Source organism: Drosophila willistoni, chromosome 3R (genome assembly GCF_018902025.1).
Source record: "Drosophila willistoni isolate 14030-0811.24 chromosome 3R, UCI_dwil_1.1, whole genome shotgun sequence".
In the NCBI taxonomy this organism is placed as follows: Eukaryota; Metazoa; Arthropoda; class Insecta; order Diptera; family Drosophilidae; genus Drosophila; species Drosophila willistoni.
Window position 1 is genome coordinate 22901485 of NC_061086.1, and position 18708 is coordinate 22920192.

At 39.8% G+C, this 18708-nt stretch overlaps 8 protein-coding genes across 11 annotated transcripts; 4 read left to right on the plus strand and 4 right to left on the minus strand.

Annotated features, from left to right (window-relative positions):
- Positions 1 to 96: 96 nt before the first annotated feature.
- On the minus strand, positions 97 to 2754 carry LOC6647396 (N-alpha-acetyltransferase 80). Of its 2 annotated transcripts, XM_002070232.4 has the most exons (4): positions 2535 to 2579; positions 2334 to 2443; positions 1286 to 1400; positions 97 to 1203 (listed from the first exon to the last, which is right to left on the minus strand). In XM_002070232.4, exons 3-4 carry the CDS (start codon positions 1316 to 1318, stop codon positions 700 to 702), a joined length of 537 nt encoding a protein of 178 aa, XP_002070268.1. In that variant the 5' UTR covers positions 1319 to 1400; positions 2334 to 2443; positions 2535 to 2579; the 3' UTR covers positions 97 to 699. The 2 variants fall into 2 exon arrangements, with proteins under 2 accessions (XP_002070268.1, XP_015032891.1); XM_015177405.3 differs by lacking the exon at positions 1286 to 1400 and having other exon boundaries at positions 2334 to 2754.
- A 99-nt stretch (positions 2755 to 2853) lies between these two features.
- On the plus strand, positions 2854 to 4246 carry LOC6647395 (mediator of RNA polymerase II transcription subunit 6). Its single transcript, XM_002070231.4, has 4 exons — positions 2854 to 3442; positions 3504 to 3678; positions 3741 to 3846; positions 3907 to 4246. Exons 1-4 carry the CDS (start codon positions 3231 to 3233, stop codon positions 4182 to 4184), a joined length of 771 nt encoding a protein of 256 aa, XP_002070267.1. The 5' UTR covers positions 2854 to 3230; the 3' UTR covers positions 4185 to 4246.
- Positions 4182 to 6151, minus strand: LOC6647394 (sal-like protein 1). Of its 2 annotated transcripts, none has more exons than XM_023178419.2 (3): positions 5357 to 6151; positions 4549 to 5295; positions 4182 to 4483 (listed from the first exon to the last, which is right to left on the minus strand). In XM_023178419.2, exons 1-3 carry the CDS (start codon positions 5946 to 5948, stop codon positions 4266 to 4268), a joined length of 1557 nt encoding a protein of 518 aa, XP_023034187.1. In that variant the 5' UTR covers positions 5949 to 6151; the 3' UTR covers positions 4182 to 4265. The 2 variants fall into 2 exon arrangements, with proteins under 2 accessions (XP_023034187.1, XP_002070266.2); XM_002070230.4 differs by having other exon boundaries at positions 4549 to 5304; positions 5357 to 6150.
- Positions 6152 to 6398: 247 nt separating this feature from the next.
- On the plus strand, positions 6399 to 7988 carry LOC6647393 (synaptosomal-associated protein 25). The gene is made up of 2 exons (XM_002070229.4): positions 6399 to 6614; positions 6692 to 7988. Exon 2 carries the CDS (start codon positions 6715 to 6717, stop codon positions 7348 to 7350), a length of 636 nt encoding a protein of 211 aa, XP_002070265.1. The 5' UTR covers positions 6399 to 6614; positions 6692 to 6714; the 3' UTR covers positions 7351 to 7988.
- A 293-nt stretch (positions 7989 to 8281) lies between these two features.
- LOC6646960 (mannose-6-phosphate isomerase) lies at positions 8282 to 9876 on the minus strand. 2 transcript variants are annotated; one of them, XM_047013573.1, is made up of 3 exons: positions 9796 to 9876; positions 9012 to 9638; positions 8282 to 8946 (listed from the first exon to the last, which is right to left on the minus strand). In XM_047013573.1, exons 2-3 carry the CDS (start codon positions 9586 to 9588, stop codon positions 8333 to 8335), a joined length of 1191 nt encoding a protein of 396 aa, XP_046869529.1. In that variant the 5' UTR covers positions 9589 to 9638; positions 9796 to 9876; the 3' UTR covers positions 8282 to 8332. The 2 variants fall into 2 exon arrangements, with proteins under 2 accessions (XP_046869529.1, XP_002070264.1); XM_002070228.4 differs by having other exon boundaries at positions 9765 to 9874.
- Positions 9877 to 10012: 136 nt separating this feature from the next.
- On the minus strand, positions 10013 to 12843 carry LOC6646959 (probable Dol-P-Man:Man(7)GlcNAc(2)-PP-Dol alpha-1,6-mannosyltransferase). Its single transcript, XM_002070227.4, has 6 exons — positions 12317 to 12843; positions 12127 to 12259; positions 11888 to 12061; positions 11674 to 11827; positions 11245 to 11616; positions 10013 to 11184 (listed from the first exon to the last, which is right to left on the minus strand). Exons 1-6 carry the CDS (start codon positions 12440 to 12442, stop codon positions 10092 to 10094), a joined length of 2052 nt encoding a protein of 683 aa, XP_002070263.1. The 5' UTR covers positions 12443 to 12843; the 3' UTR covers positions 10013 to 10091.
- Positions 12844 to 13191: 348 nt separating this feature from the next.
- Positions 13192 to 14669, plus strand: LOC6646958 (26S proteasome regulatory subunit 6B). The gene is made up of 2 exons (XM_002070226.4): positions 13192 to 13889; positions 13957 to 14669. The coding sequence occupies exons 1-2, from the start codon at positions 13346 to 13348 to the stop codon at positions 14628 to 14630; spliced, it is 1218 nt and encodes a 405-aa protein (XP_002070262.2). The 5' UTR covers positions 13192 to 13345; the 3' UTR covers positions 14631 to 14669.
- Positions 14670 to 14724: 55 nt separating this feature from the next.
- On the plus strand, positions 14725 to 18388 carry LOC6646957. Its single transcript, XM_002070225.4, has 6 exons — positions 14725 to 14975; positions 15037 to 15535; positions 15598 to 16692; positions 16752 to 17141; positions 17205 to 17902; positions 17963 to 18388. Exons 1-6 carry the CDS (start codon positions 14791 to 14793, stop codon positions 18348 to 18350), a joined length of 3255 nt encoding a protein of 1084 aa, XP_002070261.3. The 5' UTR covers positions 14725 to 14790; the 3' UTR covers positions 18351 to 18388.
- Positions 18389 to 18708: the final 320 nt, after the last annotated feature.

The following is an 18708-nucleotide window of genomic DNA, read 5'->3' on the forward strand; positions in this document are numbered from 1 at the left end:
CAATGAGGCATATGCTTCCGTTTATGCTGCTGGGATGTGACCATCATCCGTCTGGGTGTAGTCAAAAGAAAAAAAACTTAGCACTTGCCGTTTGAATATTGTGTATACTATTATTGATTCATAATTTATTGCCATTCGTTTTTGAGTTTGTGAGGAAGTATAGTTATTCACTTAAATATGTGTGCTTAATGCTACGCCTCGATATGTTTGTCTATGCTATGTATAGTTTCTGTTTCTTTTTGTTTTTTATATTGGAAGAGAGAATTGAGCTATCTTAGTTTATGGCCATTATGCACGCATTTGAGCAAACACTACATACAATAAATTACAAATTAAATTGGGTAAATGGGATGGGATAACAATCAATATAGGATGTTTTAGGTATGTGGATAATTTGTAACAACTTTGTGTCATACAATATGAACCAAAAAGATTAAAAAATACATGCAGAAAGTAATATTTAAATATCAACACAAGCGTATCGTATGAATGTTTCAATTATATATCTACGTAGCTTTATCATTATCGGTGTAATGGAATTAATCGAATCGCTTCCCCTCCTTGGTAGGGAAATGCATTCAAGGGGGCAGATCTTGTATAAAGCATTTGCTATGTTACGAAATTCTATTTCGACTAGTTAACAGCTAATTGCTGCTGCTGTTTGGGGTATTTCATTGTGTCTACAACTGGTATTGATGTCTATAAGACCTTCTTCATGTATTTCTTTTTGGCATTTTGTAAGCTGGGCAATTCGCAGTGTCGCGGACCATACATGGTTATGGGGGCACAATATTCATAGCCTATGCGCTCATAAAAACCATCCTGATCAATGGTCGATAAGTAAATTGTCTTCAGATCGAGCACGACCCGACAGTAATCCTCGGCGAATTTCATAATTAGCTTGCCAAAACCCTGGCCGCGATATCTCTTGTCAACAACAACGGATTCCACAAAGCAGGCCTTCTTCTTTGACGTGATGGGGCTTAGCTTGAGATGGGCTATTACACGGCACATGCCCTCTGTGGTTAGCACTAGACTGCATGGTAATGTATCGCACGATGCCTCCAGTGATCTCATTCGCGCTGTTTCTGATCTGGGCCATTCAGCATTGATCAGAGCGCAGGTATCCTTCATTAGCTCGGGATAATTATGTATGGGCACCACATTAAATGGACTGCCAGTAACATTAAATGGTGGAAGCCCCTGTAAAATAAACAATTCATTTAATTAATTGAATATTGCTGAAGTAAACGAGTTTAATGTTTTGCTAGATCGGCTCGTTTACTTCATAGTACGGCTCCGGTTTTATATAGCGCATATTGCTGAAACTGACAAACTCGACTTGGACCTGGATCTGGACCACAGAAGCTACTACTCTCGTGACGTAAGTATGCAACGATCTAGAAGAGAATAGTCAGGATAGTCAACTGATGGCCAACTGATAGGCACAAAGAACATAGAATTTGGGAGTATTTTACATAGGAAGTATTAAGTATATAAACATTATTAATTACAGCGACGAAAGAAAAATTGATTAAAAATCACATAACATACATATTAACGATATGGTTTAGGACGAGGATCCTGCAAAAGTTTCCGAAAATTACATCATTGACTAAACTAATCGTTTTTGGATATCTTTGTATAGTTCAACAGATTTATTTTAAAACACTATTCAGTGAACATAAATTGAATTTAAACAAAATTCTGCTCAAAATAAGGAGATGATAAAAGGAAACCGAATACCAAATTAGAAATCATTTTAACCTGAAATTTATCTAAGATCTGAGGATATTAAAAATTGATTCATAGCTGGTACTATATACATTTTTATTTTGTTTAACATTGTCTAGGCACGATAACATTGGATTTTTATATTGTTAAGTGCTGCCTTTATCCAGAAAGAATTTTTAGTTTATGAAACAATATAGAATTGTAGAATTTGTTTCTATAATAGTTTTTTCGGAAACTTTGGGGTGACTCTCGTCCATACATAAAAATATTATTCGTCCGCGAAAATCAAGGTGAGGCATAAAAAAAAAAGAGAAATCCGCTGACAACAACAAATAGTTCGGCCTTGACTGGCCACATACAGAATTCTTCTATATGTTCGTCAGACATTTACATATACATATATATACAGTTTAAATAGAAAGGTATATACATATGCATAAGTGGAAAACCTAATGAGTTTGTTTAAATGCAGATGATGATGATTGTAAACGCCTGGAGTAGCTTCTATATACACATACACACAGCGATCTATGTCTCATAGGTATATTACACTAACACATAGACAAAACAATTGGTTCATTGATTTTCCGATTTGTTACCATTGCGAGAGCTCTTTGCTGCTGTTGTTGTTGTTGTATTTCCTCCCGTGCGCCACGACGAAGCGTACAAAACGAACTGATATATTTACCAATTCTGACTGACTGGCTAACTGATCCCCAGGAAATGGGCCAAGTTTATAGAGCGTGAGAGAGCAAGCGCTTTAGCGATTTGTATTTGTTTTCATTAATATGAATTATTACTTGCTTTGGCTTGCTTCTATGTATTTGCAATTGTATATGTAACCAACGGTGACTTGCGTGGGAATGTATTCGGTTATTTGTTTCGATATGTGTAATTATGCCCGAGAGGTAATATTAAATTATCACTTTATTTAAAATCGAGCGCGCGATGCCGTTAAAAGTTGTTTTTATTTTTAAACTTTTGTTTTAGTTGCACTCCCCCTTGCCCACTTGTTTAGCAATCATCAATCAGAATGCTGCCAGATAGCTCGAAAAAATCACCCACATCAAAGAGTATTGCAAATGGTAATCAGTGTTGCAAAACGGTGGAAACAAAAAAAAAATAGGAAAAAACCACACAAACAAAATAACAACAAGTAAATAAACACGATTTTTGCCAGTTTATTGACCAAGTTGTGAAAAGAACAAGAATAACTTACGGTATTATTGCAGTTGCCTCTACTGTTGTCAATTTTAAGGAGTGAGAAAGGGAGCAGCAATTATTTTCCTTCGATCCCGACCTGACGACACTAAATTATTTATTACACAACAAATAAATCAAATAAAAGAAATATCGACAAAAGTGCAACAAATATAAACTATAAATAGAAAGTAAACAATCCGCCAAAGAGGAAAGAGACGCCAACGTCAACGCCATTGACCTACTAATACTAGATAAGAAGGTCAACTTGACGCTTCCTGCAGTCTCGTGCCGGCATGGCTAACCGACAGATGGCCGCCCAGGGCAATAGCAATGCCAATGCCCCAGAGAATCATCTGCGCCTCTCTTGGCACGACACCCAAATGATGGCCACATTGAGTCCACAGACCGTTATGGATTACTTTTGTCGTAAATCTAATCCCTTCTACGATCATGTCTGTAACAATGAAACAATACGGATGCAGCGTCTCGGCCCGGAGCATTTGCAGTAAGTCAACAATTCCTATCATCTATGAACATTTAATCCACACTTATTGACAATTTTGCAGCAACATGATTGGAACAGAGTATATACTTCTGCACGTGGCGGAGCCTATTTTATATGTGATACGCAAACAGCATCGGCACAACCCCTCTGAAGCCACACCCATAGCGGATTACTATATAATCGGTGGAACTGTTTATAAGGCACCCGATTTGGCCAACGTTATTAATGCCAGAATAGTATGTTCAAAAAGGACATCTGTCTCCTAGTATTTGTGACACATTTGTATCTATATTTGCAGCTCAACACTGTGGTTAATCTGCAATCGTCTTTCGAGGAGGCCAGCAGCTATGCCCGATACCATCCAAATAAGGGATACACCTGGGACTTTTCTTCCAATAAAGTTTGTAAGTAAATTCCAGTTAAACGTCTTGCTATTTTACAACGAAATCTTTTTCTTACTACAGTATCGGACAAAGCCAAGGCCGACAAGAAAGACTCGAATGCCGTCAAAGATGAGAATAGTGGCACTCTCTTCCAAAAGCAACGCGTAGATATGCTGCTAGCCGAGCTCCTACGCAAATTTCCACCGCCAATACCACCAATGCTGCAAAATGTTCCGCAGCATATGCCAGGCGTAGATGGTTTAAGCCCGCGTGAAAATCCCACAGATGCAACCGGTCCACTGGACATTAAAACGGAGGGCGTTGACATGAAACCACCTCCCGAGAAGAAGTCGAAATGATTGCTAATATATATATTTTGAACTGAAGTAAATTAAATATGAACTCAACTTAGGTTAAACGACATGCTATTTGACTAAATACTAAGCTCTAGCTGCTTCAGCCGAGTCCTTCGTGTTCGATTTGGAGTGCTTAGTCAGGCAATGATTGGTATAATCAAGGACGCTTCTAAAAGATTGCTTGCAAGTGTGGCAAAGCACAGATTTGGTGGGTGTGCGACAGACACCAGCATGAGCCACATTCTTTGGCACCTTTTTTGCAGATGGCGGTGCCATTTGATGAGATCCACTCGACGAGGAAGCTAAATAAATAAGGGACAATTATACATTTTGTGCGGGGTCAACAAATTTTTTATAGAGGTCTTACCCTTTCCCACTGGGACAGTGGGTGTCTTGATGTTTGGACGGGCGGCCTGCTGTGTGGCTGCCCCCAGTTTCGGTAGTTCTGCCTTTCTCACATGATTCAGCTCTGTGAACTGCAACTTTCGCTTCTCACTTGGCGGTATCTTGTCACAGTTTTGCATCAGGTGAATATGCAGTGCGCGTTCCAATGCAAAATTTTTGTCGCAATATTTGCAGCGATGTTTAATACCTGTCGATTGCGATCCTGATCCAATATTGAGTCTCTTTAATGGCTTTGCCGCATTATCATTCTTCAACCGGGAAGTGATTGCTTGAGGAGCTGGTTTATTCTGCGGTTCAGTAGTGAGTGGAGCAGGTTTTACTGCTTTAGCAGTTGGATTAATAGATATACGTCCCTTGGAAGCTGTGGGGAGGCAACTGCGCCGGTTCAGCGCCATTGTACTCAGCCTGCGAGCTGGACTATTAAGCGTGGTCTTGACCACAACAGACATGCGCTGCTTAACCGTAAAGCCACGCGTCTCCGCACCAGATGTGGGTAACATCGAGCGACGTGGCCGAGGCATTGGAATGCTGGATAGCCTCGATTTTACGGCTTTGGGAACTTGCTTTGATAATTGAGATTTGACCGGACCTTCAGATATCTTAAGCACTCTTTCAATTAGATGAGAAACTTCATTAACGACTTCATCTACTTGGATAGCCTTTTTATCAACCTCGGCGAGAGACACTGATGGTTCCTCTTCATGGGACACTGCGAAATCTACTAAAATTAATAATGTGCTTCAACTCATTATTTTATGCAATTTACTCACCCTCGGTGATGTTTTCTAAAATAACATCAGCACTCAAAGGATACACATTATTTCCACTGGTCTTATTGTACTGATTTACAGAAGTAGAAGGCTCATCGATCGTACCATCGATCATCAATGTATTTGCTTTTACTGTGGTAGCTGTTATGTCCACAGAAGAGGATAGTGTTGAATTGTCTCCAGCATTGCCGCTGCCCGATTCCTCGTTAGGATGAGCGTTTTCCTTATTTGATATCTGGTCGGCATCAGTTTGGGTTAAATCCAAATTAATTTCTGGTACTACGATAATCTTTGAAGGCGTGGAACTTAAGGCATTGTGCTTGTTTAGAAGACTTTTGTCAAAGGGTCGCAAAGGCGAAACATGATCAGTTTCGTTGTCAATCGAGTTCTTCTGCTGCAGAATCTTACGCTTGCCCTGATTTTCCTCAAGAGTTTTGTCTAGCTTAAAATCCAACTCGGTGGACTGCACTTCAATGTGACTTGCCACAGATTGCCATTTGCTAATGGACGACATAGTATCGTCGGTATCAAAGGACAAATACATGCTAATGCTGTCCTCGTTAGTGGCAACCGATCGCCGGGAGTTGTCCATGATGATTATAATTGTCAAACTTGTAAACACAAACAACAAACAAACAAAACAAACTAAATTTGAAAAAAAATTTTGTATCCTGATCGCAAAACGACGCTTGTATATTAAGCGTTAATATTTCAAATGCATTAGCCAACACTAAGCGCGCGTAAATATGCGCAACGGCGTTAAACAAAATTATTGGCTTGGCGAAAATATAATTTTTTTTTTTTTTAAATAATTTTCCTTGTTGCTAAGTAAAAATTGAAGTTAATATAAAATTTCCTACTCGGTAGAATTTATGTAAAACAAGCGTTTGACATGTTCTTTAAAAAGGCTTGCTGATCAACACTCAAAAAATTTCAAAGATTGTAGCAAATTTGTGGGGCGGCGATAAACAAAAAAGTTATCGACGTTGCATACCGATAAGTTATCGGTTGTAAATGTTATCGGTGCAAACTACTGCTTCGTTTCTGTTCGCTGGGTTATATATATACACAAATTCGGATTTTATTTTGGGTTGTAAAAACTCGTCTTGTTCCAAAAATCTTGTTGCAAAAATCAAGAAAAATCCAGTTCCTTGACCAAAACTAAATCGAGCTTAAATCAACACATAAATATCTACATCGTTTTATACACAATAAAGTTAAATTCATCTGTTGCAGCAGCCACATCCGCATTGATATTGTGAGTCATTTGTCTACATTTTCCACCCATTCACAACGCAACCACTTGCTGAGGCTAAGATTTTAACTCATTCTCAGTGAGCTAAACTAAAAGTATTAAGATGGCAGCTGTAGAGAACGAACCGCGTACGGAGCTCCAGGAGCTGCAGCTTAAATCAGCCCAGGTGGCCGATGAGTCATTGGAGAGCACACGGCGTATGTTAAGCCTTATGGACGAAAGCAAAGAGGCTGGAATCCGCACTCTGGTGGCCCTGGACGATCAAGGCGAGCAGCTCGACCGCATTGAAGAGGGAATGGATCGTATTAATGCCGATATGCGTGAGGCAGAGAAGAATCTAAGCGGCATGGAGAAATGCTGTGGAATTTGTGTTTTGCCCTGGAAGAAGGTAAACATCAAGGATGATGGAGACAACGCATGGAAAGCTAACGACGACGGCAAAGTGGTTGCCAGCCAGCCTCAGCGGGTGATCGATGAACGTGAACGTGGTGGCATGGGTGCTCCCCCACAATCGGGCTATGTGGCTCGCATAACTAATGATGCTCGCGAGGATGAGATGGATGAAAACCTCGGCCAGGTAAATTCCATGTTAGGTAATTTGCGTAACATGGCCCTGGACATGGGATCCGAACTAGAAAATCAGAACAAGCAAATTGAACGCATCAATGCCAAAGGCGATGCCAATAATATTCGAATGGATGGTGTTAATAAGCGCGCAAATAATCTGCTCAAAAGTTAAATTCTCACAAATTTGCCAAACGAACGATCCACCACTCACTCATTGACTTCACACCATCACTTCCCCTTCCCACCCTGATAGAGGGAAAAAAATACAAATGTTATGGGCACAAAATGCATATATGTAGATCGGATGACTGGTAGTATCTGAATTTATATAGTTTTCTTTTTGTTGCGGTCACCGTGTCATCCAAAACTCTTTATATTATATACAAATACAAAGTGAATGGACATATATACATAAATGTATGAACTAACTAACGCAACTAACCCATCTCAACTCTACCTAAACTTTACAATTGTATACAAAAAAGACAAAAAACACACACAATTTATTATGAGATTTATCGTATGGATGTACTCTAATTTTTGGTACAAAACTTTTTGAGGCATTTTACGTACATATATATACTACCTTTTGTGAAACCAAACTATGTGAACTACAAATATATCTACATATATTATATTTACAACTACAAAACTTAAGTCAGAGATGATGACACAAAAAAACAAGGTGCGCACAACTTGCTCATACAAGTTTAGCGCAATTGAGATTTACGGATGACGAATGGATTTAGTTGGCGATGATGCTGTCCATATCGTAGCTAAATTGATGTTTAACCATTTGGCTTGTTCAACCAATATACAATAGCCCAGTCTTGAATTAGCTTATTTTAGGTAAATGAGTTGCTTGAAACAAATCCCAATCCGAATAAGGAATAAAAACCGAACACATAAATCGTTTGTGGGCGTAAATTAATATATCTGTTGTTAATTATTATAAATGTATTATTATGTATGTGTGTATGTTGATTAGATTGTATACTTTATGAACAGTAATTGCTACTATTGCCACTTTAGTTTAAATTCATTTAGCCCTTAAATTGCAATTATTCGATGATAAACAAAAGCAAACAAAAAAAACGTATTTGTTTCATTTTATGGATTTATTGCACATTATTGAAGATTAAAAATTTTGTATTTTAGGCCAATCTAAAGTAGTTGTAAGTGGCTATGTAGGCAGTGAAATCCTCTCCGCAATCTTCGGCTGAAACGAATTCTATTTCTGGAGCCGCCTCGACCGGAATGTACACAATGCTGCCTCGGGTCAGGGTTATGTCTTTGGCGCCATCTTTGGTGTTCAGGCGCAGTGTGCGGGATCCTCCCAGACATAGCAGAATGGAGCCAAACGCTTGGATTTGCAGCTTATAAGTGTCAACAGTGTGCTTTATGGCCACATTTATCACGGCGAAATCATCTACAGGTGGCACATACACCTGCACGGTATCGTCAATTCGATAGGGTACGAACAGTTTGCTGTGAGCAGCACCTCCTTGGAATATAACTGATGCAATCAATTGCTCAACATCTTTGTATTTGGGAGTTAGACCGGCGCGTATTACATTATCAGAACAGGCCATACACTCAACACAATCGCCATCCAAATAAGCATGTATCTCATTGGCTCCCAAATAAATAGCCTGTCCGGGTTGTAGGCGGACAAGATTAAGGAAAAATATAGATAGAACCCCGACATCTCCTTGGAAGTCCTTGTTAATTGTATTGAACACGTCCAAAAGTTCGTTTTCTTTCAATTCTGAGGGATAAAAAAAGAATTTAAAAAAGGCTTTGGATACATATGTAAACTATACGCTGGTTTACCTTTCTGATAGTTTTTCGATATATCTTGGATGCATTTTGCTATGACTGCGTCATCTGATTTCATAAGCTTCTCGTAGCACAACTTTAGCGAATCTGCATTGGGATAAGCGTGCAATTGCTGCACAGCTTCTTTGCCTATCAGCTTGGTCAACGGCTGAAATTCATCAATGAAGTCTGCTATATCAGTCACAGGTCGAAATCCCACTAGAGCTAGGAACGGTGTTAGGGCAATGGCCAATTCTGGTTTATGATTCGGATCTTTGTAGATCTCCGGCCGATCCTTGTGCAGGCGCTCGGCTTCACATTTATTTGGATGGACTTGAATGCTTAAAGCCTTTTTAATGCTCAGAACTTTGAACAAATATGGCAAGTCCTTTTTTAGCACGCGGTCTAGAGTCTCGCCCGTTTCCTTGACTATGGATACGCCGCACAAATGAGTGCCCATCCACATTTCGGCATAGGATTCCTTCTCATTCAGACTAAAATCGGGATCATTAGCCATAGCCAATTGTGCCACAGCGGAATTGATGCCAACACGTCCCCATTCGTAGTTTTTTACCCAGCCAGTCAATTCCATAATGATAGCAATTCGCTTCCAGCAGCCCAACAAAGCAAACTAAGGTCAACCTGAAGGTGATAAGCAAACAGATGATAGCTATGAGTCGGCGTGTTATCGCTGTGGGTGGTTTGTACGAAAAACAGAAGCCAAAAAGAACAATCCTGTTGCAAGAGTCGGCGACACAAAACAATTACTTTTATCAGTTTTGTCAACCTCGTTCGTTACCTAAAAATGTGATAAGAAAAGAGCCGCAAAATTATTAAAACAATTAATTTTGAGTTGCCACACTAATGGTGGTATGATGCCAGATCAGATAATGCTTTGAAAGATAAGGCGTTGCCATATTTTAGATTTTACACTGAACGGGAACTGAACCGTTGAAATTTAAAACAAATTTCCGCTGAAAACTTAATGATTTTGGACGATATATGAAACCATTGCATTTAAAACATTATTATTGTTAATTTTATTGTTTCGGTCCTAATTTAGGCAAACATTTTCTTTGGTATTCAATTTTCATATTATAATTTCGTTTTTCCACTATCATTATCATCTATTTTGTCTATAACCTGTTTCAGGCAGTCCTTAGTAGATGTCTTTTCCAAATCGCAAATACGAGTCAGATCCATGGTGGCAATCTGTTCAATCATTTCTTTTATTTTTGCCTGCTTGATTATAGATTTCACAGACTGCCGCATGGCAGTGTTTTTATGTTGATGTTCCTGCTCTACAGAGTCGTTTTCAATAAGTTTTCCCTTTGCCCGGTAATGTTGTTCGATAATTTTTCTGATTTTCAACTTGGTTGCAACTCGGGATGTACGAGTGGCCTGTCCCAAGGCTAAATTCCGTAGTTCCTGGAAATTTATTTCCTTGGCAGGAGCATTTGATGCTTCAGCCTCAGTATTTGTTCCATCATCAGCGTTGATCTCTAATGAAGTTTCCTCTACAGTTGATACAATGCCATCGTCCTCATCGACATCCGTTTGCAATAATACTAATGGATTGTGTTCTTTTTCCTTAATCACAACGCCGTTGACTGATTCTACAGATCCGGTTTCTTCCATGGGTATCTTTACTTGTACGACTGGATCTTCGGTTTCTTTTTTCCGTTTCGACTTTGTTTTCTTTGTTTTAGGCACACGTTTTTTGAGAATGCCTATACAGGGCTTAGTCTTTATTCGCACTGGCAGAAGCGAGTTGTATTGAATTCCTATGCTGTTAAAGCAATCGACAAACTCTAGAGTATCAAAATTTTCCTGGAGTACTGCCCACAGATCACTGTTCTGTTTATTCTTGGCTTCCACCAAAAGATGACTGTATTTCGCTATTTCAATTTGAGTATAGTTCATAGTTTCGTCCTTGCTGTACGCCCATTCGTTCCGTATCTCCATAAACCTGGACACTCCGCTCTGAGCGGCCAGATTGGCTATGTGAACTGAAACATTGCCATTGTTTGCTTCCAAGCGATGGAGCCGGGACAAGGCAGCACCACCAGGATAGTTTGTGCCCGAAATGACCAGAAGGAATACGGTGACAAACACATTTAGTAGCAGATGTCCACCAGAGATTAAGGCCAGAAAACTATGCCAAGCTGACTTGGCGCTGTTCATCCATCTAGGCATAAAGGGCAAAATGGATTACTTAATTTTTTTGTTTTCAACGACATTAACTTACATTCTCTGGCAGCCGCAAGCGGCAGCTATGTTTAGCACAGGAAAAACGTAAATGATGAAGCGGAGTTCTTTATGCGGCAATATAGAGTAAAGTAGGACGAAACCTATTGCCGCCAGAGCCAATTTACGAACACGAGGTTCCAGATAAATGCCAATTGGTACAAATGCCAATGAAGCACCCATAGCACGAGGTAGAGCCGAGTAGAAGTACCAAAGGAATGGCGATGTGCCCCAATTTGAGCTCTTATTAAGCACAGTATTATACCACAGAACCTCTCCCTCTGGCCAAAGCAGACGGCGCCAGAAAAACGAATCCACCAGCACAGTGGCTGTCAAAATGCCAACACCCGCCGGTATAGCTATCTTCAGCAATCTATAAATTGAATAGTATTAAAGGAACTTAATATAAAAAAAAGCGTCAATCTTTTACCTATCAACGGAGAGATTTTTTTGCAGCAAGCTAACACCCAACAAAAGGCCCAAAAACAGAGCCAATTCCGAGCGAAATACAAGTATGGCTATGCCTGACGAGATTACAAACTGCTTTTGCTGATTTAACAGCCACGATGCAATTGCATAAAGAACTGAAAAAAAATTAATTGAGTTGCAACAAGAGCCAAGGAAGTTTCCAACAAATAACTTACCCAAGGGCAAAGCAAATACATTTGGCAATGTCCTGGTCATATAAAACATAAAATGAAACTGTGTAATGGTAATAGCTGTGAACCAAAGCCGCACGTCGATGCCATAGATCCTTGTCACCGCTTGTCGCAGTTTATTCCAAGCCACTGAGATGGCACCAGCGAGTACAAGGCGCACTGTAACACCACAAAAAAAATGACTTAACAAAAAGAAAACTTTAGGAGATTAATATTCTGTTTACCTACATATTGTGCCCAGAACTTATTGATGTTCAGCGCCTCGAATAGTAGCACAAATGGGGCAGACACAATTGATATGACCAGAGGGCCTATAAATGTGCGAGGCACCACCCCTGGATACTCATGGTGATCATACTGAATAAAAAGAATTAATGAAAGCTTGACTTTAAAGACTTACAAAATTGATATTACCTGTGTGAAGTTATTTCGTAGATATAAAATGTCGTGCATGGCCTGTAAATTGAAGCTTTCCTCAACCTTCGTAAAGGGAGTGTAAACTAGGTGTGCCGCAGCCGTTAAGAATACCAACAAGTCCATTATCAAAATAGAATCTTTGAAACTTTAAATATGAGTCAGTAAAACACCAACAGCTCTGTTACATAATTGCCGATATTGTTTGGCGACACCAATAATTATATACACATATATGTATACACGTATATTTAGATATTCCTTTGTGGATATTTGCAAGTAGTTGGTATATATATATGTATAAGTATGTATATTATTGCACTTTAACTACGCTTGTACCATTTAATTTAAATACCAGCCTACACAAATGTTTTACCAGGAACTAAATATTGTTGGATTTCATAATCTAAGATCTCTCTTCGACAATTTGAATATATGCCGTCTATGGAATATAATATACAGTTCACTCCAAAATAGAAATAAATAAAATATAAATAGAATTGGTCGGCGGCGCCGCAAGCAGACAACAGGTTTCTTGCCGTGGTGTTGCCATATCTTTTTTTACGGAACAGAGTTGCCATAATACAATTAGAAATGAAGAAATTCAAGTTTTCAAATTACAACTGACAAAGAAAAAAACAGTCATTACACATTTGGCTTTTATCATTAATTATTATTACAAGAAATATAGAGTTCAATAAGTTACAGCTTTCGATTTGCTGCAATATTTGTGTAAATTCTTTCACTACTAAAAATCTTGAAAAGTCCACATTATTATATTTTTGGTTGAAATTACGTATTAATTAACTTGTATAAAATAATTCTATGAGGCTTTGAATGTTTGAAATACCAGACCAAATCTGTTATCCAGAGTTGTCGTGGGGTTCACATTCAATAATTTGTCAACTGCGTTTACTGTCGCTTTGACATGTTAAAATTTCAAAGTCATCCTCGTTTTCATAGGAAAATCATCATTCAACTTCTCGCTTCGCACACAAAAGGACCAAACTGAATTATTTTATAGACAAAATGGATGTTTTTCAAGGTGCTACCGCTAATGTTAACCAGAAAGTTGTAAAAAAATACGAAAAATTTGAAGATGAGGATCTCTATATGATGTACAAGAAATTGCAACAGCAGCTGGAGATTATTGAAGTCCAGGAGGACTACATCAAGGAGGAGCAGCAAAATCTGAAAAAGGAGTTCACTCACGCCCAGGAGGAGGTGAAGCGTATTAAGGCTGTTCCCTTGGTAATTGGTCAGTTTCTGGAGGCTGTCGATGAGAACAACGGGATTGTGGCTTCCACCACTGGTTCTAACTATTATGTGCGTGTCCTGTCCACCATTGACAGAGAGCAACTCAAACCCTCTGCTTCGGTGGCTCTTCACAAGCAGAGCAATTGCCTTGTGGATCTAATTCCACCAGAGGCGGATAGCACCATCACCATGATGTCGTCGGACGAAAAGCCTGATGTGACTTATTCCGATATTGGTGGTCTAGACGTACAGAAGCAGGAAATACGTGAAGCCGTTGAATTACCGCTGACTCATGCACAGTTGTACAAGCAGATTGGTAAGATAAATTGCCACACAGAATAGGACTTCGAATTAATACTAAGGCTAACACTCTGTAATTATAGGTATTGACCCTCCACGTGGCGTGCTTCTCTTTGGTCCGCCTGGATGCGGCAAGACCATGCTGGCCAAGGCAGTGGCCCATCACACTACTGCCTCCTTTATAAGTGTTGTGGGCTCTGAGTTTGTGCAGAAGTATTTGGGTGAGGGACCGCGAATGGTGCGTGACCTTTTCCGCCTGGCCGAACAGAATTCGCCATCTGTTATCTTTATTGATGAAATCGATGCTATTGCCACTCGACGTTTCGATGCTCAGACCGGAGCCGACCGTGAGGTCCAGCGCATTTTGCTGGAGCTGCTGAATCAGATGGATGGTTTCGATGAGACAACCAACGTCAAGGTGATTATGGCCACCAATCGGGCAGACACTTTGGATCCGGCTCTATTGCGTCCAGGTCGTTTAGATCGCAAAATTGAATTCCCATTGCCAGATCGCAGGCAAAAGCGTTTGGTCTTCTCCACCATTACCAGCAAGATGAGTTTGGCCGAGGATGTGGATTTCGAAGACATGATATCACGTCCAGACAAGATTTCCAATGCCGATATTAATTCTATTTGCCAGGAGGCAGGAATGCATGCTGTAAGAGATAACCGTTATATTGTTACCTTCAAGGATTTTGAGAAGGGTTACAAGACCAGTGTTCCCAACGATGATGCAGTGCATGAGTTTTACAATTAGCTAAATGAATAAATATGCAGTTTTGAATGAGGCGCTCAATAGTTCGTTTGTTTTTGATAATCTATCGATATTTTGTCCACCACTAAAACTAAATAGTCCCATCAGTAATGCAAGTAAATAAATAAATTCATTGCGAATCGTTCAAGGATTTATATTAGAAATGTTGCACCTAGAGAGGTATGTGACACGCATTAAGCCCGCTATAGAGGGCTTCATACAACAGCCTAGCAAGGACACTTTGAGACAAGTGGAACGCGAGATTGAGGGCTTCAATTTCGGTGAAATGAGAATCTACCAGGTGCACACTTTGGTGCCTCTGGTCGTAAAGCTCGACGATTTAAGCGGGTAAATAAAAAAGTAAATAAATCAGTATGCTGCCGAAATTGAAATCATTTTTCGTATTTAGGGAAAATCAAGAACTTCGCACCAGTTTGATGAACTGCCTAACAAACATAATCTCTCACATGTATCTATCGGATGAGAAAGGCTTGCGATCCATATTGGTGGTGGTGCTGCAACAAGTTCGTGACTCCAAAGCAGCTGTATTAAGACCCAATCTATCCGAGGAAATCAAACTAGCGGCAGTTTCCTGCATAGTGGAGGCATTGCGTCGTTCCACGACCGATGTTCTTGAAGCATTCTACGGAAAGGATTCCGTTGTGATCATAGGTCAAATTCTTCTTACCCTTCTGGAGCTAATTGAACGGGAAAAGTATCGCAAGTTGGTACAATCCGCATTGGATTGCCTGATGGTACTTTTCTACGTCCACGACGAGGCGGATCCAGTTGATGTTGTACTGCGCAGTCAAGTGGCCAATACCATATTCATTTTCCTACCCAAAGTGCTAGTGGTGTTATTTAAAACATCGCTAAAAGACGACAAAGTGGGTGAGTCCATTAAATCGGTGAGTGTCAAGGCATAAGCAAGAAATCTCGCATTATATCCGATTTAAATTGATATTTTCAGAGTGCTGTTAAGGCGTTAGGTCGGATCATCTGCATTATGTTTGAGGAGACTACAGACGAGTATTTCAAACTTCGATATGACGTTGAAGCCTTTCGAGATCTTTTTCGGAGTTCGTCAGAGAATTTTATTCAACCCAACGATTACGTTTATTTCGGGAGCCGGAAATCATCTGCACAGGAAAATGAGGAGCGACTAGAACAGATGCAGACCGAACTCCGGTCTCCCAAATGGGTTTCAGCTACCGCACAACGGCTGCGCGCTATCTTTGTGGATACCAGCATACTTCGTGCCCATAGTAGCATCAAAGTGCGCTCAGCCTATGCAGATATGTGCTGCATGCTGATTACTCACTGTTCCCACAATTTGCAACACAATTTCATCCACATCCTTGAGAGCGTTGTGGCCTTGTCTCAAGACGAGGAACCTACAATTGCAGAGCGTTGTAGGCAAACACTGAGTGATCTTCAACAGCGAGCTACCTGCCAAGGCATTTTTGAGGAAACTGCAGAACTTCTCCTGGACACTTATCTCAACAAATGGCCAAGAATTCTACAGCGTTGTGAGGAAAATGAGCAATTTGCATTGCTACTCTTTTTTAAGGGCTTTCTCAGCAATGTCAGCGTTGAGAAATTACAGGTCTTTCTTCTAGTGCCAAAAAATTTGGAGATGTTTGTTACTTGCCTGTTAATGGGGCTATGTCTGCTCACCACTCGTGACCTTCTCAAGGAAGACTACACATTACATAGCGTTCAGGACGATAAGCCCACAAAGATGGTCAAATTGATCTGGCGTCAGTTCAAATACCTGACCTCACAACGTTGTATAGATGCTTTATTTGATATACTTATTTTGTTGGGAACTGAACCCTTACTAAATCGGTTATTCTTTGATTATGGGCTAGAACTGATTGAACAACGCTCAGCTTCAATGAATGAATGCATTTTTATGCTAACTGTGATGATAACTCCTCGCCACAGAGAAGCACGTGATAGTCGCTTGGTATTAGCTGATTTACTGTTGGAACAGCTGCTGAGAGACGAGCACTGGCAACTGGCGCTGCAGCCAGATGCAGCTTGGAGACTTAAAGTGAATAAGGTGAAGACTAATTTTTTCAACAAATTTTTCCATCTAATTTTTGTTTTTCCTTTTTTTAGCCCTCGCACTGGTTTGAAGAACGAACTCCTGGCCTCTACACATCAGCCGTTGAGGTACGCACCCAAGACTGTGATTCCGATGATGAGGATGACCATGTGTCTAGACGCATAACCATTTCGGATGCTCAGTTTAACGTACTACATACTTGCTTGGTCCTGGATGCTGTGGGACATTGTGCAAGTTTTATAGGCGACACTTTCGATCGTCATATATTCCGGAGTCTGTATAAAGTTTTACTGAAATTGGCAAATAATAATACCCATGTCCAGCAAGCAGCCACTTTTGCTTTTGTGTCCATGCAGTTGGCCCTAAAATATGCAGAGACCTCTCACTTTATCGAATGCTCCACGGACTACCTTACATTCCATCTAAATGCACTGCTTAAAAGGGTGAGCGGTGAGGTTTCTTACATAATTAAGAAATTTGTTTGTCTAATTTTTCCTTTCTTTCAGTCGCCTGAAAGCAGTGCGGCCGTCGATATACTCACTGTGATCCTCCAGTATAGTACAAAATGTAATGTGCCTCATCTGGACAGCATTTTCCAGACCATACAAGAGGAGTGCACAAAGGCTCATCAGACAGACAATGTTTACTCGTATCTTCGAGTATTCAATGCATTCCTTAAGCACGTGTCTAGTTGGAAAAATGATACTAGCAACGAAATTAATGAGATGCCCATGCAGATTGATACAGAACCTGAGCAGGAGCAGAGTATTTTAACCACTTGGCTAAATGTACTCAAGAGACCAGCGTCTGAATTACTTGAACCTCCAGAGAGGGCAAATATCAATCCAGAAGAGAAAATTGGAGAAACTGATGCGGAGGAGGCAGAAAGCGAAACAGAGGTAGAACCCAGCAAACCTGTTTTGCCTCGCCATATTGAAATGACGAAGGAGATTTTAAGCCAAGTGGTCAAATTTCTTCCCAACTTTGAGCAAAGTCAACAGATTTTGGCATTGGAATGCCTATCAACCGGTGTACCAATCCTCTCAGAGTACGAGAACGAATTGCTACCTCTGATTCATCTCATCTGGCAACCACTGATGGAGAAGTTTCGTCAAAAGGATGCATTAGTGCTGAATCGTTGCTTCTCTTTGTTACATTTAATGGGTGTACACGCAAAGGACTTTATACTTAAACGTAGTCTGAGGTAAGTAAAATATTTCTGAGGGATAAACTTTTAATTACTTTTGTATTTTTTTTCTATCAGTGATGTTGTGCCACAATTGAAGCAATTCCTACGGGCAGCTAGTCAACACAGCAGCTTGGAGACATCAAAAGCTCAAACTCAGGAGTATAAATTGCAATTGAAGCTATTGCAGAGCTTACCAGACTTTATACAAGGCTTGCAGGTGGACGGAAAGCATTTACATGAGCTACTAGATACTGTGGCGCTATATCTGTCAGAGATTCAACCCAAAGAACTGCAATTATTGGCTGGGCAGTGCTTTCAACAACTTGTGCCATACAATGGGCCCTTCATATATATAACACTGCTCCAAAGAGCTCATCTTAAGGATTATAAAGTCAATGTGGACAATATATTGAAAGCAATGGGTTTCAGCACAGCAAATGAAATTGAAATCAATTATACCTAATAAAAAAAATTTATAAACTGTTTTGAATAGATTTTAAATACAGTTGGTTTTAAGAGAACAAATCAGTTTTCAGAAATAAGTAATACGATAAGCATTTTAAGTAATTCACTGTGATTCATTTTAAATGTTTATGTAAATGAACTTTACATCTCTATTAGTTAGACACATAAATATACATTCTTGTATATGTAGATTACGTTAACTCAGATTTCAATCGGACAACACAATGATTAATAAGTTGGTATCAACAATCCTAAACTTCGTTTTAATTCATTGTACACATATATCAACCAATTCGCAAATATAAGTAATTTTTATATTTTTATTGATTCTCAAGCGCACAGAGGAAAGATAAATT

Excerpts from the sequence above, each read along its gene's own strand:
- LOC6647396 (XM_002070232.4), bottom strand. The coding sequence starts at position 1,318 with ATGCGCTATATAAAACCGGAGCCGTACTATGAA. Across the intron at positions 1,204-1,285 it reads AACCGGAGCCGTACTATGAA|GGGCTTCCACCATTTAATGT; the intron begins GTAAACGAGCCG and ends TTTATTTTACAG.
- LOC6647395 (XM_002070231.4), top strand. The coding sequence starts at position 3,231 with ATGGCTAACCGACAGATGGCCGCCCAGGGCAATAGCAATGCCAATGCC. Across the intron at positions 3,443-3,503 it reads CTCGGCCCGGAGCATTTGCA|CAACATGATTGGAACAGAGT; the intron begins GTAAGTCAACAA and ends ACAATTTTGCAG. Across the intron at positions 3,679-3,740 it reads ACGTTATTAATGCCAGAATA|CTCAACACTGTGGTTAATCT; the intron begins GTATGTTCAAAA and ends CTATATTTGCAG.
- LOC6647394 (XM_002070230.4), bottom strand. The coding sequence starts at position 5,948 with ATGGACAACTCCCGGCGATCGGTTGCCACTAACGAGGACAGCATTAGC. Across the intron at positions 5,305-5,356 it reads TTTAGAAAACATCACCGAGG|ATTTCGCAGTGTCCCATGAA; the intron begins GTGAGTAAATTG and ends TAATTTTAGTAG. Across the intron at positions 4,484-4,548 it reads CACTGTCCCAGTGGGAAAGG|CTTCCTCGTCGAGTGGATCT; the intron begins GTAAGACCTCTA and ends TTATTTATTTAG.
- LOC6647393 (XM_002070229.4), top strand. The coding sequence starts at position 6,715 with ATGGCAGCTGTAGAGAACGAACCGCGTACGGAGCTCCAGGAGCTGCAG.
- LOC6646960 (XM_047013573.1), bottom strand. The coding sequence starts at position 9,588 with ATGGAATTGACTGGCTGGGTAAAAAACTACGAATGGGGACGTGTTGGC. Across the intron at positions 8,947-9,011 it reads ATCGAAAAACTATCAGAAAG|AATTGAAAGAAAACGAACTT; the intron begins GTAAACCAGCGT and ends TTTATCCCTCAG.
- LOC6646959 (XM_002070227.4), bottom strand. The coding sequence starts at position 12,442 with ATGGACTTGTTGGTATTCTTAACGGCTGCGGCACACCTAGTTTACACT. Across the intron at positions 12,260-12,316 it reads TACGAAATAACTTCACACAG|TATGATCACCATGAGTATCC; the intron begins GTAATATCAATT and ends CTTTTTATTCAG. Across the intron at positions 12,062-12,126 it reads GTTCTGGGCACAATATGTAG|TGCGCCTTGTACTCGCTGGT; the intron begins GTAAACAGAATA and ends GTGGTGTTACAG.
- LOC6646958 (XM_002070226.4), top strand. The coding sequence starts at position 13,346 with ATGGATGTTTTTCAAGGTGCTACCGCTAATGTTAACCAGAAAGTTGTA. Across the intron at positions 13,890-13,956 it reads ACAGTTGTACAAGCAGATTG|GTATTGACCCTCCACGTGGC; the intron begins GTAAGATAAATT and ends CTGTAATTATAG.
- LOC6646957 (XM_002070225.4), top strand. The coding sequence starts at position 14,791 with ATGTTGCACCTAGAGAGGTATGTGACACGCATTAAGCCCGCTATAGAG. Across the intron at positions 14,976-15,036 it reads AAGCTCGACGATTTAAGCGG|GGAAAATCAAGAACTTCGCA; the intron begins GTAAATAAAAAA and ends TTTCGTATTTAG. Across the intron at positions 17,142-17,204 it reads TAAATGCACTGCTTAAAAGG|TCGCCTGAAAGCAGTGCGGC; the intron begins GTGAGCGGTGAG and ends CCTTTCTTTCAG.